Source organism: Zalophus californianus, chromosome 3, assembly GCF_009762305.2.
Source record: "Zalophus californianus isolate mZalCal1 chromosome 3, mZalCal1.pri.v2, whole genome shotgun sequence".
In the NCBI taxonomy this organism is placed as follows: domain Eukaryota; kingdom Metazoa; phylum Chordata; class Mammalia; order Carnivora; family Otariidae; genus Zalophus; species Zalophus californianus.
In genome coordinates, this window is record NC_045597.1 from 72281142 (window position 1) to 72297608 (window position 16467).

General features: G+C 38.9%; 1 protein-coding gene across 7 annotated transcripts in view; it reads right to left on the minus strand.

The window, feature by feature from the left end:
- MTUS2 (microtubule associated scaffold protein 2) overlaps positions 1 to 16467 on the minus strand; it is a 594294-nt gene that overhangs the window by 168767 nt on the left and 409060 nt on the right. For all 7 annotated transcript variants that reach the window (XM_027590976.2, XM_027590979.2, XM_027590973.2 and 4 more), the window contains one exon: positions 10326 to 10487. In XM_027590976.2, the coding sequence (XP_027446777.1) occupies positions 10326 to 10487 (162 nt within the window). The remainder of the gene's footprint in view (positions 1 to 10325; positions 10488 to 16467) is intronic.

Genomic DNA, 16467 nt, shown 5'->3' on the forward strand with positions numbered 1-16467 from the left:
AGACTGTCTGTCTCATACATCATGATTTCCCCAATTATCCAGCACAGCACTCAACTCAAAGAAGGGGCTCAGTAAATAATTTGTTGAGAGAGCGGATGCTCACCCAACCAAATTCCACCTGTCCTCACTCCCCCAGATGACAATGAGTTGACTCTGGTGTCACAGCGTGTGATTCACAGCACTTCCTGGCCTGCTGTGAGGGGCTAGGAACCTCCCTACTGCTGGCCAGAAAGAGCAGCAAACAGGCCTTCCAGGACACCCAGCAATGATGAACTGGACAGTTCCTCTTTCCAGACATTCCATGCATCATCCCCAAGATATTTTTCTGTCTCCGTGACCTCATGCAAAGGAATGGTCTCAAATTTATTGCTTTTCTTTTTCTCCATCAAAGATTCTTTCTAAACCCTTCTACTTTCCTCTACACTCCTCTATCCCCAACCTATTGCTGACTCCCCTGTTGGCTTCGCAATGGCAAATAAGTTGAAGCTGTGTTTGCAACTGAGACTCAGCCTCAGGGAGAACATAGTCAACACAAAGCAGTAACACTGTCTATACTGAAGAGCCAGCTCAGCCTAATTGCTTTGAACTTGCCTCCTTCAGGGGCCACTCCTGGGAGGTTTCCGAACACTCCTGAGTCAACATGAGCTTCCACAGTGTGAGGTGCCATGACTCTTTCATTGTCAGAAAAATAACGTGCTCTTGGGGCTACTCCTGTTAAAAGAGCATATATTACAGGCTACGGTAAGAACAATCCTCAAATCATCTAGAACCAAGATTCCAGAGCAGCTAAAGCCTGCCCTGTTTTATCCTAAAGCAGAATATCTTTTTTCAGCAAGCTCTTCCTCAACCTCTTCATTTAAGATGTGCTCAGAAAGGAGAGATGATGTTTGGCTAGACTGGAGGGATGGCGGGAGCACCTGTGTGAGTAGCTCTCTCTGGCCCACGTGCATGTCGAAGGCTCAGTAAACACTTTAATAATGTGGACAAAATACTTGTATTTTTAAATGACAGTCTGCCTGGAAATACTTAAATTTGTGGAATTTCATTCAGAAATCACAATCTGCTTTTAAAAAGTTGTAAAATGGAATTTTTATAATACAAGTGGAGTTTCTGTAGCTCATAGAGTAACAGCCTCAGTACTCCCCGACTTTTTTTCCCTCAGACAACAAGCTACCAACTGTTCGTTTTCTGTATAACCATAGGAAATCCTTCCATACCTTAGGCTGAATAAAGTAATTTTATTTTCTATAATATGTCATGTCAACAACACAGAATCAGAGGGCATTTTGACCAAGAAGTAATCTATCTTCAGATCAATATTTTCAACTGAAAGTATTTTCCTATTTGCTACAACAATTGCAAACCAGTTTGAAGAGGCAATGGGTGAAGCTCTTGATGTAAAATTATAGGGATCAAGGCACTCTTGAGATTTTGTATTTGACATGAACAACAGAAAAATTTTTTAGGAAAATTTTGAGAAAAAGGACTATTGAAAGACCAAAGCTAAGTTTCTAAAATTCTTGGGAACTTTCATTTTACACCCATTGACAGGATGTTCAGTATCTTTTTTAATCACTAGCTCTCAACCTACAACTCTCTGTTGTCATTGCATTGATATCTATGAGGTAATGATCATTATTAACTCAACAGGAAGACTATTATGGGAATAGATCATATTTTATGCCTCCAACCACGTTTAGTACAGTGTACTAGCTCTCAGCCTGTGTCTGAAAACCCGGGGAAGGAAGGGCATGGGCAGACCCCAGAGTTATTGTAGGGGGTCTGAGAAACTCTATGGGAGGTCACTAGGATTGTCCTACAAAGAACTCGGTCTCTAAGATGTAATTTTCAATGGTAGTTATTTCAATAAAATGTAATTAACTGGTCTCCATCGAGAATAAGAATATTTAAGGAGCATAGCACAGAGGTTAAGTATGCAGGTTTCAAAGTCAGACTAGCCTGATTTCTGCTCTACCACATAGCAGCTGCATGACCCTGGGTGGGAGGTGGTTACTTACTTTTTCAAACCTCAGTTTCCTCTAGAATTAAGTGGGGCAGAGTATATAAATCCCTAACCATCCTGCATGGTACATAGAGGATGCTCGATAAATATATCTTTAAAAAGGAAGAAAAGAACAGAATAAAAAGACTTTAAAAAACAATTGTGTTATTTATATGCCTGGTATCTGAAACATTTTGCATCCTTCCAATTAGCAACAGAATACTGCACTTAAAACAAATTAATGTCAACTTATTTGCCATCATAAATTCAACCGAGACAACTCTCACTTGGGAGGGACAGACTATGCATATGCTAAACATTTATGTCTATGGCTTCTCTGAACTCTTGCTTATTGAGGTAGATTTCATAAAGGCCGACTCCTAGATTATATCGCTTTAGTTTCGACTTAAAAAAGCTCTTCAAACAACTCCTATTTAATATTGTATCGTGATTTAATTGACTTATGGCTATAAGAAATGGCTACAAGTCAAAATATGTCTGTCATGTGTAAAGCCATATTCCAATGTGACTCAGTATTTCCACTTTTAGGAATCTATCATAAGAACACGCACTCGTGGGAATGGGTTAATGTAGCAGGCTTGGACCGCTCAAACCCTGCATATTCTCAAGAAGGGCCTGTTTTAATAGACTGGACCTTGGCCAGCTCCTGGAAGCCTAGCTTTTGGAATGTTCTGACTGATAGAGTGTTCTCCATGCCTGAAGCTTGGGTCACACTCTACCAATTTGCCTAGATGGTTTACACATTCAACAGGTGGTACATCTCTGTGACTGGTCCATAATAAAACCCTCTACAATCAGGCTCAGGTGATATGCTATTACATGTCATTGCGGAAGGAATTAAATACATCTGTGACATTCTACTGAAGGGATTCTTGGAAACTTGTGCCTGGTTTCTTCTGAACTTTGCCCCATGAGCTTTCTCCCTTTGCTTTTTTTTTTTACCTCTGGATCCTTTCACTGCTATAAATTGTAACAATGAATAAAGCAACCTCTGAATCCCGTGAGTACTTCTTTGGAATCAAGCTTGAGGGGGTCTTGACAAACCCAACAAAATATGTTTTTGCAAAATAAGTTTACTGCAATTGTTTCATGATATTGAAACACTGAAAACAATTTAAATGAACAAGAGATAAACAGTTCTACAAATTAGGGTAAATCAATACAAAGTTTTTGTAGTATCCTTAAAAGCAACATTTTCATATATTTATCATGACATTAGAAAATGCTTGGGATATAAAGGTACCTGAAAAAGCAAGATCCAGAATTATATATAAAGCTTCAACCCAAGTATGAAAAAGTTCCCTAACTGTACAGAAAAAAGACTGGAAGAAATGATGCTAATATATATTAGTGGCTATTCATGGACGATGAAGTTATGAAATATTTTATTGCTTCATTTTTTCTGTATTCTTCATGTTTTCTCCTCAGAGCAAATTATTATCCTATTTTTACTGATTTATTTTAATATATTTCAGTGCCAAATTAAAACATGTATGGAAAAGTTCTAACAATACAGAAAGAAGATAAAACTGAAAAATGAATATTTTCTTCTCATTACAACTTCTTCTAATAGCTGTTAACTACTTAAATGATACTTTCTACGCTTTTTCTATAAATATACAAAAAAGCATAGATAAAAAAGAATTATTTTTATTTTAGTTTTGGCAAAAATGGGATTTTCTGCAGCTTTTTTCCTTTGACAATGTATTATGGACATCTTTCCATACAATACATATAGATCTGTCTCATTCTTTTGAAAGATTACATACCAATCTAGTGAATTGATGTATCATAGCTTATTTAAATATTTTCATACTGATGAATATTTAGATTGTTTCCAATTTTTTAGTATTATAATCAATGTTGCAAAGAAAAGTGCCTGGACTTATGCCATTGCTGCCTAAGCAAGAGTTTTCATGTGAGAGATTACCAGAAGTATAAACACTAGATTACACATCATATACACTTAAATTTTCATAGATGACAAACTGCCCTCTAAAAGCTTATACAAATTTATTTTCCTATTAATGCTACTATAGTGTTCATTTGCCATATTCTTACTAATGTTGGTTATAATAAACCTTTTTAATTTTTTCTAATCCAAATGAAAAAGATGGTATGTCATTAAAAAAAATAAATGTACTTAGTTACTAATGCTTTTGAACATCTTTTCATGTTTATGGCCATTGATTATTTTGTACTTCAACTGTGTGAATTACCCATTCATATCTTCTACCTATTTTTCCAAGTAAGTTGTATTTTTCCAATTTTTTCATATAACATTTTCTTGCGGCATTTTCATGCAGTTTATCTCCTTAATTCTATGATGACTTTCATTGTGGAAATAATTATTGAAATAATTATAAAAGCTTATAGTTAAGTTTTTATATAGTTAAATCTATCAGTTTTTAAATATTTCCAGGCTTCTTTTTTTTTTAAAAGATTTTATTTATTTGTCAGAGAGAGAGAGAGAGAGAAAGAGTAGTGAGCACAAGTAGGGGGAGTGGGAGAGGGAGAAGCAGACTCCCCGCTGAGCAGGGAGCCCGATGTGGAACTCGATCCCAGGATCCTGGGATCATAACCAGAGCCGAAGGCAGACGCTTAACCAACTGAGCCACCCAGGCATCTCTCCAGGTTTCATATCATGTTTAGAAAGCCTTTCCCTATTCCAAAATTTTAAACTACTTTTTAATTATTTTATTATCAGAATAGATATGTTTAAGACAAAGTTGTTGTCCACTATGTTGTTCAACATATACATTTTTTTAATTCACAGAAATAAATTTTAAAATCTTAAAAATTTGGGCTAGGAAATAAGCTTCTCTCTTCTGAAGAAGTGACATGCTCTTTTTTTTTTTCCAATCCCGGATTGTGTTTCTTCTTTTGTTCTTGTAGCCAGGAAACTCTGGGCCTAGTTTTATCAGGATTTTCTTTTTTTATTACTTAGAGTTTTATCCTTGAATCTGTGTTATTCTGTGCCCTTTACTGAATGCTACAATGGATTTTTCTGAAGTTAGAAAGCAGTTAAATTATAAATAAATTAGAAAATGATTAAAGAAATAACAAAGGGAAAATGATTACATGAATAAATAATAAAAACCTATTATATTTAATTTAAACTTCTTCAGGTCATGGTTCTTAATCCATTTTACTATGAATTCTCGGTTTGCTAGAATTAACTGGAATCTCATTGATAAGATTATAGATCTCTTGCTCTCACTCTATTTATTAGTTCATGACTGTTTACCTTATTGTGAGCTTCTTAAAAAGTAGAACTGTTTTAATTATCCTTGAATCCAAGTCACCCTTTGGCTTAAAATAAGCACTTCAATGTTTCCTGAATGAATGAACCAGAAAAAAGTCACACACAAATAAAGCTCACATCAGAAATCTAGGTTAAAAGCAACAGCCCAAGTACTCCCTGGGTATGTTCTATTGTGGGTACGTGTTGTATCTACAATTGTGGATGACAGTAATTGAACAGATGACCCAAAGATACAAGAGCTCTGCCATCATTAGCCTGGAATCACCAAGGGAAAGAAGCAAAGCATTGCAGTTTAGAAATGTTTCCAATAACATGGGTTAAAACAAGGGTTGGCATTATCTAAGTAGTTAAGAAACCCAAACACCTTCAGTTCCAAGAAATCCAATTATTTGGGATTTAATTGTAATCTGCATGCCTACCTTTTGCTTTTTAAGTAGCTTGATGACACAAGGCAATGTGAAAGATGATTTTGTTTCCAAAACTAGATTTCATTTAACTCAGAAATTCAAACCAACGGAATAAATGCAAAGCTAAAATTCAGTGATAAAATTTATCTTTTAACAATGTATTGTTTCACATCCTGAGTCTTGGTTTGCCCATCTGTAATTTATAAAATAATACTTTTCTCCTTACCTCTCTGAGTTTTGTGAGGACAAAATTAGATTTAGTACCTTAAAGTATATTTATAAAGTAATACAAAGTGGAAGAGAATTTCCGTTATCAAGATCACACGGCTTTCAAAAATCTCTTATGTAGCTGAAATATTTGAAAAAATAATGAAATCTTATGGGCCTAAATACTGTTGCTACTTTTCCTTCTCTCCTTCACACCTGATGTACCTGATTTCCATGTAACTGTACTTCAACTAAAACAACCACTCCTTCAACACATTTTGCTATATTATTATGTAACACTTTCAACATATACTAGAGATACTAGTCTAGTTAGTGTAATGTATTCTATTAGTCAACTTTAACAATGAGCAATATATGGTCAATGTTGTTTCATCTTCTGTAAACACCCTGACTCCACCTGCCATCATTCTGAGTTACTTTGAAGCAAATCCCAGAGAGCACACCATTGCAAGTATGAATGTCTAAAATATGACTTTTTAAAAATCTAACCACAATTACTACATCATGCTTAAAATATTAGCAATAGGTTCACATTTCCTCAGTTATCTTCGAAAAAAAATTGGGGGTGTGTTTATTTGAACTGGGATCCAAAATAAGATCCATAATTTGCATTCCCCCTCCATCTCTTTTTACCCCAACTGTTTTTTGCTTTTTGTTTTTTACAATTTTTGTTGTTGTTGTGTAAATCAGTTGGTTTGTCCTATAGCGTTTCCCACCTTTGGGGCCAGCTAATTCTATTTCCATGGTGCTATTTAATATGGTTCTCTGTCCTTGTATTTCTGGTAAATTAGTAGTTAGATCTAGAAGCCAGTTCAGATTCATTCTGCCCCCAAAACCAATTCACAGATAATATATATATTTTCTTTTTTTTTAAGATTTTATTTATTTATTTATTTGAGAGACAGAGAGAGAGAGAGAGAGAAACAGCATGAGAGGGGAGAGGGTCAGAGGGAGAAGCAGGGTCCCCGCTGAGCTGGGAGCCTGATGTGGGACTCGATCCCAGGACCCCGGGATCATGACCTGAGCCGAAGGCAGTTGCTTAACCAACTGAGCCACCCAGGTGCCCGATAATATATATATTTTCATCAGTATAGTTTATAACGCCCAGTTGTATCTTTCATTGCCTTCACCCTGATTCACTAGAAGCTGTGAAAAGATATGCTATCCCATCTTGTCAGCTAGAATACTTTTATAAGAGAAACTTCCCTTCATCAACTATTTGATTGTCTTGAGGTACAGACTGAACAGAAGCTGAAATATTTTATTATTTTCCTTATTTACCAGCTTTCAAAATAACAGGTGGTTTCCGAGCATCCTCCAAGGTGACTAGTTTCTGTTTATCTTTTTTATCATTATGCCCTAGTGGATATACATATATTTCGGTGACTATTAATCCACTGCAGCTATTATGAATCTTATTGATATTCAAACATTTTTTAACCAGTAAGAGCTTATTCAGTTTGACATTTGTGCGCTTTTGATATAACTCTAGTAGTCTTTGAATTCTTCTCGGCTTTCTGGCAAGGCAAGATCCTCTGGGACCTACAGTTCCTGCCCTGGACCTGGAACCAGCCATTTCTTCAAGAACCCCTATCTGCCTCTACTGGGAAATGTACTTAGAGATCACAGTCTGGGCACTGCTTGTGCCCTTTACTTTCCCTAGTCTACCTTTGGAAAAGATTCCTACAGGTGGGACTGCTAGGTCAAAGAACCACCGCTCGTGTGATTTTATTAGATAATGCCAAATGCCCTTGCACAAGACGCGTCCTAGGTCATACCCCACCAGGAACGTGTGAGAGTGCCTCTTTCCCTGCAGCTTCCCGAGAGCAGAGGTTTTCAACCTTCTGGAATTCTGCCCATCTACTAGGTGGGATATTGTAGCCTGTTGTAGTTTTACTTTACATTGTTCTTCTTATGAGTGAGGTAGATTATCTTTTCATGTTCTTTTTCTAAGAGCAACTGTCCAAGTTCCTAGCTTATTTTTCTACAACACTGGTTCACAAAATATGACGCTACCTCATCAGCAGCAGCATCACCTGGGAATTCATTAGAAATGCACATTCTCAGGCTCCACCCCAGACCTACTGAATGGGAAAATGTGTACTACTAGAAGGTGATTTTGAGGGCATATCATTATGTGATAAAAGCAAGGTAGAGAAAAGTATGTAGAGTAGACCACCTTTTTCCTAAAAAATAGGGACATCATATATATATAAACACGTATATATACATATATATAATATTAACTATTATTATTAATTACTGAATGAGATACTCTGGGGATAAGCCCCACTAATCCGTGTTTTAACAAACCCGACAGGTGATTCTAATGCACTAAAATTTGAGAAACTTGCCTATAGGGTTGATTCAACATCTGTATTTTAACTTCCCTTAAACTTGCCTAATTATTTTCTATTTAAACTAAGGCCAAACTGTTAGTAAACTGAAACTGAAAGGTCCAAATGCCATCTGGCATTCATACATTAATTGGTTGATGTATCCAACCATTAACGAATAGATGTTAAGGATCACTACAGATCACTGTGGCAGGCAGTAGGGATTCCATGCTAAAACAACACAGACATGGTCCCTGGCTCCCAGAAGTTTTCCTTTCTCTGAAGAAGAACAAAACAACTAAGTTAAGTCTAACCAAAGAGGATTACAAGGTGCCACTGCATCTTAGAGCAAGGGGCTCCAGCTAGTCTCTGGGTCAGGGAAATGCAAAATAAATGAACATTGGGAGAGTATTCTACTCCCATCAGATGGACAAAGGGATCACACCTATTCCTCACAGGGATATGGGCGGACACGTGAAACACTGCAGCAACTTTGAGAAGGAATCTAATGATACCTATTAACACATCAAACACAACCATCCGTTCCCAGGAATCAATCTCGTAGAAAGAATGCCTCTCATTCAAGGCCATTTGCTGCAGCATTGTTCATAGCTAGTTATAGAGTGAATGCCCAGTGGGGAATGGTTGAATACATCATGATATACCCACACCAGGCAGCCACTGAAAAGAATGAGCCATGCCGTGATTTGAAGGTATTTCTATGATGTACTCTTTGAATAAGGAAAGCAACATGTAGAAAAATGGGGATAATAAATTCCCAGTTTTAGAAACCCACATAAGCCCAATATGTACGTTGGCATGTGATTATTTGAGCATAGATGAAAAATATGGAAGAATAGATACAAATATGGATAAGCCTTCTACAGTGGATTAGGGCTCAACACGTATCCTCTCTTCCTTTTCCTGCACTTTCTTATTGTGCAGAAGATGGATGGCTCAGAATGGTGAGCTTGGGCACCTCGCAGACAAACAGACGTACTTGGGTGAGATGGGGGCCACATGTAGGTTGCCTCGACAAGCACCTTCACTAGTTACACCTTGGCACCAGCTGACTGCCCTGCTTCGGGTCACTAGCTTCATGGGTGTGGAGGGGCAGGGCATCCCTTCTGCTGGCCTGGGTCTAACAGACACAGCTTGGTTCTGGAGCCCTTCTAAGGTAACTGCTGCTCCCTGGATCACAGCTTGTGGGGCGTGAGCCTGGAGCCAGAGGTGGGGCACAGAATTCCCAGATCCCTGTAGAGGCCGCAGCTCCTTGGGGTTCCGTGACTCCCTCCTGGAGGTTGGAAGTTTGGTCCTACAGTCCTTCCAGTGATTTCCTCAACACGGGACTCCAGAGCCAAATGCCAATCTGCCTAAAATGGCTTGATTCTTGTTTGTTGTTGTGGTGGTTGTTTGTTTGTTTTCTTGCAATCAAACTATACAATTCAATGGGTTACCAGCCGGGGAAGGAGTGACAGTTGTAAGAATTTAAACATATGAATATAAGAAAGTACCTTGAAAAGAGTGGTATTATTGTTATTATTAATTTTCTTTTTTTTTCATTTTATTTTATTATGTTATGTTCATCACCATACATTACATCATTAGTTTTTGATGTAGTGTTCCATGATTCATTGTTTGCGCATAACACCGGGTGCTCCATTCAGTGCGTGCCCTCCTTAATACCCATCACCAGGCTAACTCTTCCCCCCACCCCCCTCCCCTCTAGAACCCTCAGTTTGTTTCTCAAAGTCCATAGTCTCTCATGGTTCGTCTCCCCCTCTGATTTTCCCTTCATTTTTCCTTTCCTACTATCTTGTTTCAGAGGTACAGGTCTCTGATTCATCAGTCTTACACAATTCACAGCGCTCACCATAGCACATACACTCCCCAATGTCCATCACCCAGCCACTCCATCCCTCCAATGTTATTATTAATTTTAAATGCCATTTGAAACTCATCTATCATCCCATCTAAATAACTTATGTACACGGGGTCTTTGAAAAGACTTTTTAGTGCAGAAAAGGCACTCCACTGTGGAGCTTCTCCAAGGCACACGGTCTTACCAGCAGGTGTAGCTGTGGATTTGGGCGCCGGAAGCAAACTCCTGCGGGGTGTTGTCACACTGGAGGATGCTGGAGGAGCTGCCCGGCTGGCCGCCTTGGGTGTGTCTTTGGAAGGCAGAGCTGCCTTCAGAGCCGGCTGGTCTTCGTTCCCAAAGGTTGGCCCTGTGGGAGGCAGACAGTGTGTTAATTATAACCTCATGAAAAATGGATGGGCCCTCCTTGCCATTTGCAATTACCAACCAATCCTAACGCTGTCATCTGCTTTAGAACTTGACCTGACTCTTAGTGAGGGGCCTTGAAAAACATTTCTCTGGGACCAGAAGTGGAAAAGAGCTCCCTTTAGTCATAGCAGAAGTCTGTCATTCAAATCCTCTGTGCAAGGGGCTCCACAAAAGACAAGAGCAGCCTCTGAAGATTTTAAACCCGTGTGTGCATGCACACACACACACAATTTGCTTATGTGGATGTGTAATTGTGTGTAAAATATGCATTTATTTGATAACTCACGGAGGATGAGCAATCCTTTTTCTGAAAACTAGTGTGAGTGACCCAGGGGAGGTGAGAGTATGAAGAGATGTGTGCTACTCCAAGAAGGTCATGGAGAACCTCCTGACACCCAAGTTATTTGACCTTCAGAACAAGAGGCGTGGGGTGAAGGTAGAGTCATACGGAGCATGGGGACAGAGAATCTCTCTGACACCCATGAAGTTTTTTGCCCGAAAAGCTGAGGCCTCACCAAACTACGAAACCCCTGAATTAGAGCCTAGCTTATTGCAAAGGCAGAAGATGCTTATTGATCATTTCAGTTTACTATTCAATATAGAAACAGACTCTTTGTCTACAGGACAGTTTGTTTATAAATGAGTGCTCTGATACTCTGAACATATGGCATACTGGGATATGTGTCAGGTTTAAATGCACAAGGCCCCAAGTTTTCTTCTAGATCTTTCCAAACCTACTGTGGCTTATACATCTGTCATCTCTTAAAGACAATGACACCACCATCTAGTCCCTGTTAAAGGATCAGTCTTTTAAGTACACCTCTGAATACAGCTGCGAGGCCCAATCCACTAAATTAAATAGAGCCTGAATGTATTGGAACTACTGCTTGTCTGGAATGAAACCATCCAGTTAGAAATGTGACCATGTACCGTGGAAAAAATGCAATGACAGCTGGAAGTAGTATACAGAATTTTAGAGAAAGATTAATTTTGTTGTTTTTATTCATTTTAAAAGGATAGGTATAACATTCTATTTAGATGGGACCTGCATAAAAATGATAACATTATTCAAATGGCTTTAATGTTCAAAACATCCAGGAATTTCATTCAACCACTTAGAGTAAGAGATTGCTGCTTTCCTCCCTCTGAAGACCTGAAAGTCTGTTTAAAATCTGTGAGATTTGTTTTGTTTCTAAAGAAAAGCATATTTAGGAAAGAAAAATAAAGAATGTGCTATTTCCCAGCACAGAGCCTATGTCCTATAGTTCTTTTTAGGTCTGTGCAAGGTTTTACATAGTTCTAAACGGAGAATGCATTTGATCTATGCAAACAGAACAAATGCCTCGAAACTTCACCGAAAGGATGTGCCCTGTATCCTGAATGTCAGATAAAGAAGTGAGCACCTGTTTGATCCAAAAACTTCATCAGGAAAAGGGACACCACACACCTGAAAAAAGTAAGTCTTAGTGTCTGAATAATCCCGTAGGCTTACCAGTCCAATCCTAGAATTTAGAGGATCTCTGGAGGTTTGCAGGACGTTTCAGATGGAAGGAAGGGGCCCAGCCGCTGTATAGATTTCACATGGAATTACGTACTGCTTAGCTTACCACTGACATATCGCTGGAATAATCTATTCACTAAAATATGTAGTGGAAGCTGAATTGAACATAAAAAGTTTCACACAGAGTCTTTTACTTAATTATTAAAGTTTCTTAAGAAGGGAAATGTTTTGTATCATTTGTAAAGTTCAAATGCCCTTTTATCAAAACCTCTTGCACCTGGCATCGACCTCATACATGAAATTTGTTATTCAGAGCACATGTCAATTTAGAGATTTGGCGGCTTTCCAGGCTGGGAACGAATTCATCTACTTGAAGTACAAAGTGTCAAGGAAGCTATGTGGGTGATGTACTCTCCTCTGAGAGAGGTCTTGAATTAACAAAAAAGAAAATAAAGCAAAATAAAATAAAATAGAACTCTATTCTTGTCCATCCTTGTGGGATATAGCTGGCAGTTAACAGTATTACTCTTTGAAAACTAGCTGAAGTCAGCCAGTAATTAAAGACTCATTATTTAGTAAATGAAAAGTGTTCAAAATGGCTGCTGAATTCTATAAATGTTCCTGCTACTTCGCAACAATGCAGGCAACATTAAACCAGGGCTTGGTAAGAGGAAGAAAATAACTGGAAATAAACAAACTGCTTGTGTAAGCCAGGAAAATGTTCTGTCACTCAGTCAGTCAGTGGAAGTGGTTCGTGAGTCTAATTTCGTCTCCAAATCTGGCCTGAATGATCCAGGTCATCACCTGGATAAATGGTGCAGCCCGAGGAGCAGAACAGCCAGGGTGTGCACACCCCCTCCTCCACCTCCCACCTCTCTGCCCCTCGGTTTCTTCGTCTGCAAGTGCGGATACTGAGCATGGACTTCACAGAGCTGTCGTTGGGAAGGAATTTTTAAATGTTAAAGCAAGAGTCAGGACAAGAAAAGAGTGGTGTCTGGTGAATAGTGAGCTCTTCTGTGTTAGTTACACCAACACACACAGGCTAGTATTCAGTTCAGCGGTTGGTCATTACAGCAAATCAGATTTTCATGGGAACCTGCATCGTATCCAGGGATTAATTTCAGATGCACCGCTCCAAGTGAGAAGAAAGGAAAGGACTGAAATGAATCTGACAGCAACTGCAGGATGGAAGACTAAGGAGATACAGTGTGATTGTCCTTCAAAACCTAGGATGAACTAGTTGAGACACAGGAAAAGGGGAGAATCAGGACGTAAGGGACCATCGTGTTTGAGAGTACGGAACGTCGCAAGTTCCACTGCGAGTGAACCTGTTAGGATCCAGGGCACGAGCGGGATATCAAAATGGCTTTCCAGATTGCTTGTTGCAATTCGCACCCACCACAGGTAGTGACTGTCAGACTTTAATTATGAAACTGGTTTTAATTTATAGGTCTCTGACAGGCAGTGAGGTGGAACACTTTTTTCATATTCAAATTTTTCTTCCATAAGATACCCACTCATAACCTCTGCCCATTTTTCTACTGAAGTATTTTGCTTTTCTAATTGACATGTAGTTTTTTTTTTTTAATATTCTGGATACTGATCCTTTCTTGGTATATATTTCAAATGTTCTCCCAGTCTTTGACTAGCCTCCACAGTGGTGCCTTTATTCAGAAGTCTTTCATTTTAATGTAGTTGATTTTTCTCAGTCTTTCCCCACTTGATTTGTCCGTTATATGTCTTAGTTTTTCATTGTCTACCTGAGATAATAAAGATATTCTCCTATGTATTCTTCTAAAAGGTTTAAAACATTGTGGTTCACATTAGATCACTAATCCACCTGGAATGGAGCATGGAGTAGGGACTGAATTTCTTGTTGCTGTTTTCTATACAGACTGCCAATTATCCCAGCCCTGTGTATTGGACGGTCCATCTTCTCTGCAATATCTGACTACCAGCTGTTGTGTGTCAAGGTTCCATAGAGGCCTGATTATTAGAGTAAGCTAACAACCCCCAAATTTCAGTGATTTAATGGGGCGCCTGGGTGGCTCAGTCGGTAAAGTGTCTGCCTTCGGCTCAGGTCATGATCCCAGGGTCTTGGGATCGAGCCCCGCATTGGGCTCCTGCTCAGCGGGGAGCCTGCTTCTCCCTCTTCCTCTGTCCCTCCGTCCTCCCCTCTGCTCATTCTCTCTCTCTCAAATAAATAAATAAAATCTTTAAAAATTTTTTTCAGTAATTTAACATAACAAAAGTTTCTCTCTCAATCACGAATCATCTCACATCAGTAATCTGGATAATCTGCCATCCTGGGGAGCTCTACTCCAGGCAGGAACTCAGGGACTCTGGCTCCTTCCATCTTGTGTTCTTGCCCTACTCTAGGGTTCTCAAGAGACATTAATATGCAGTTGGCATATGGGGATAAAATGAATTATTCATGGAAGGATTTTTTGGGTCAGGCCTGGAAGTCGGGTGTAACACTTCTGCCATGAGTCCAATGGCTAGGAAATGTAGTTTAGTTTATGCCCAGGAGAAAAAGGGAATCATTTGGTGAACACCTATCCACTCTGCCACTTGAGGCTCCATTTCTAAACTCTATACTTCGTTTCATTGATCTCTTTCTCTATCACTATACCAATACCATACCATATATATTTACTGTCATATAAGACCAGTGCGGGCATATTGAACCAGTATAAGACAAGTACCTCCAACTTTGTTCTTTTACTTTACAATTGTCTTGGCCCAAATATTCTTGACCTTTCTCATACATACAAATTCTAGAATCTGGGGCTCCTGGGTGGCACAGTCGTTAGGCGTATGCCTTCGGCTTGGGTCATGATCTTAGGACCCTGGGATCAAGCCCCACGTCAGGCTCCCTGCTCAGCCGGGAGTCTGCTTCTCCCTCTCTCTCTTCCTGCCTCTCCCCCTGCTTGTGCGCATGCTCTCTCTGTCTCTCTCTCATATAAATAAATAAAATCTTTAAAAAAAAAATTCTAGAATCTACTTGTCAAGTTCCAGGAAAAGTGGTCAGAATTTCCAATTAGATACAATTAAATCTTCTTTCTGAACTGCAACATAATTGAAGGAAGAGCAAGCGCAGATATCGTGTAACAGGCCGTGGAGAACAAGGGCTAATACATGTTAGTTAGCTCAGCAAACATATGCTGAGCACCAACTGTACTCTGGGTGCCAGGTTAGATGACAGATACAAAGCAGGCAGAATTCCATGAAAAAGCAAACACCAAATAATTGCTTCTAAAAAGAGGCACCACTAAAAATAATAATAATAAAATTTAAAAAATAATAAAATGGGGCGCCTGGGTGGCTCCGCCAGTTAAGTGTCTGACTCTTGATTTCAGCTTAGGTCATGATTTCAGGGCCGTGAGATGGAGCCCTGCATTGGGCTCCGTGGTCAGCCAGGAATCTGCTTCTCTCCTTCTCCCTCCGCTTCTGCCCCTCCCCCCAGCTTCTCTAAAATAAATAAATAAATCTTAAAAAAATAATAATAAAAATAAAAAGGGGCAGCACTACTCCTTAAGGGATCAAAATTTGGGATACTTTGGGTTGAAGCAATATTGTCATTTAGTGGGTAGGGCTGTCACTACCTCTGTTCGGAAGACATGAAGAAATATAAGAGACCATGGAGAACAAGGGCTAATAAATGTTAGCTGAGGGGTAGCAAGGCAGGGAGAAAAAATAACATTTTTAGTAAACAATCACATTCATAAAGGAAATTTCTCTATACCATTCTTAACTCTGTGAGTTGCCAGCTTATTGTCCTTAATTCTTTCCTATTTCAATGCCAGTGATGCACCCTGGACTTGTCATGTTATCACCAATGAAGCACGAAGGTATTCCTCTTATCGTAGTAACTAAAGGATAATAAACTCCTGTTTCACTTCTGGACACTGGCCATCTTTTATAGATATCCAAATCATCATATCATCCACTTACTGCTTGGAAGGTAAGATCTCCTTCATTAGAGTGTGAGAATTTGCAAGGTATATGTTCTGCATGGTTACAGAATCCAGCTGGGTCCAGTTGAATATATAAAACTAATTTACTGTATTTTTCTCTTTAAACCACCAGACTCGTTCAGCACTAAGAATCCTAGGATAAAATAATTTCTTTTTTCTCTCTCCAGTACAGTTCCTAGAGTTCCTTCCCTACAGTGCTTACAACCTTGAGCTGATGGATCAAGTCTTATCAAAATCTCATGGAGTTGAACCCCTACCTCCATACCATATGCAAAAACTAATTTAAAATGGATCAAAGACCTAATGTAAGCACTACAATTATAAAACTCTTAGAAGAAAACACAAATGTAAATCTTAATGAACTTGGGACTAGATAATTGTTCTTAGATATGACAGCTAAAGCACAAGTAACTAAAGAAAAAATAGATGTTAGACTTCATCAA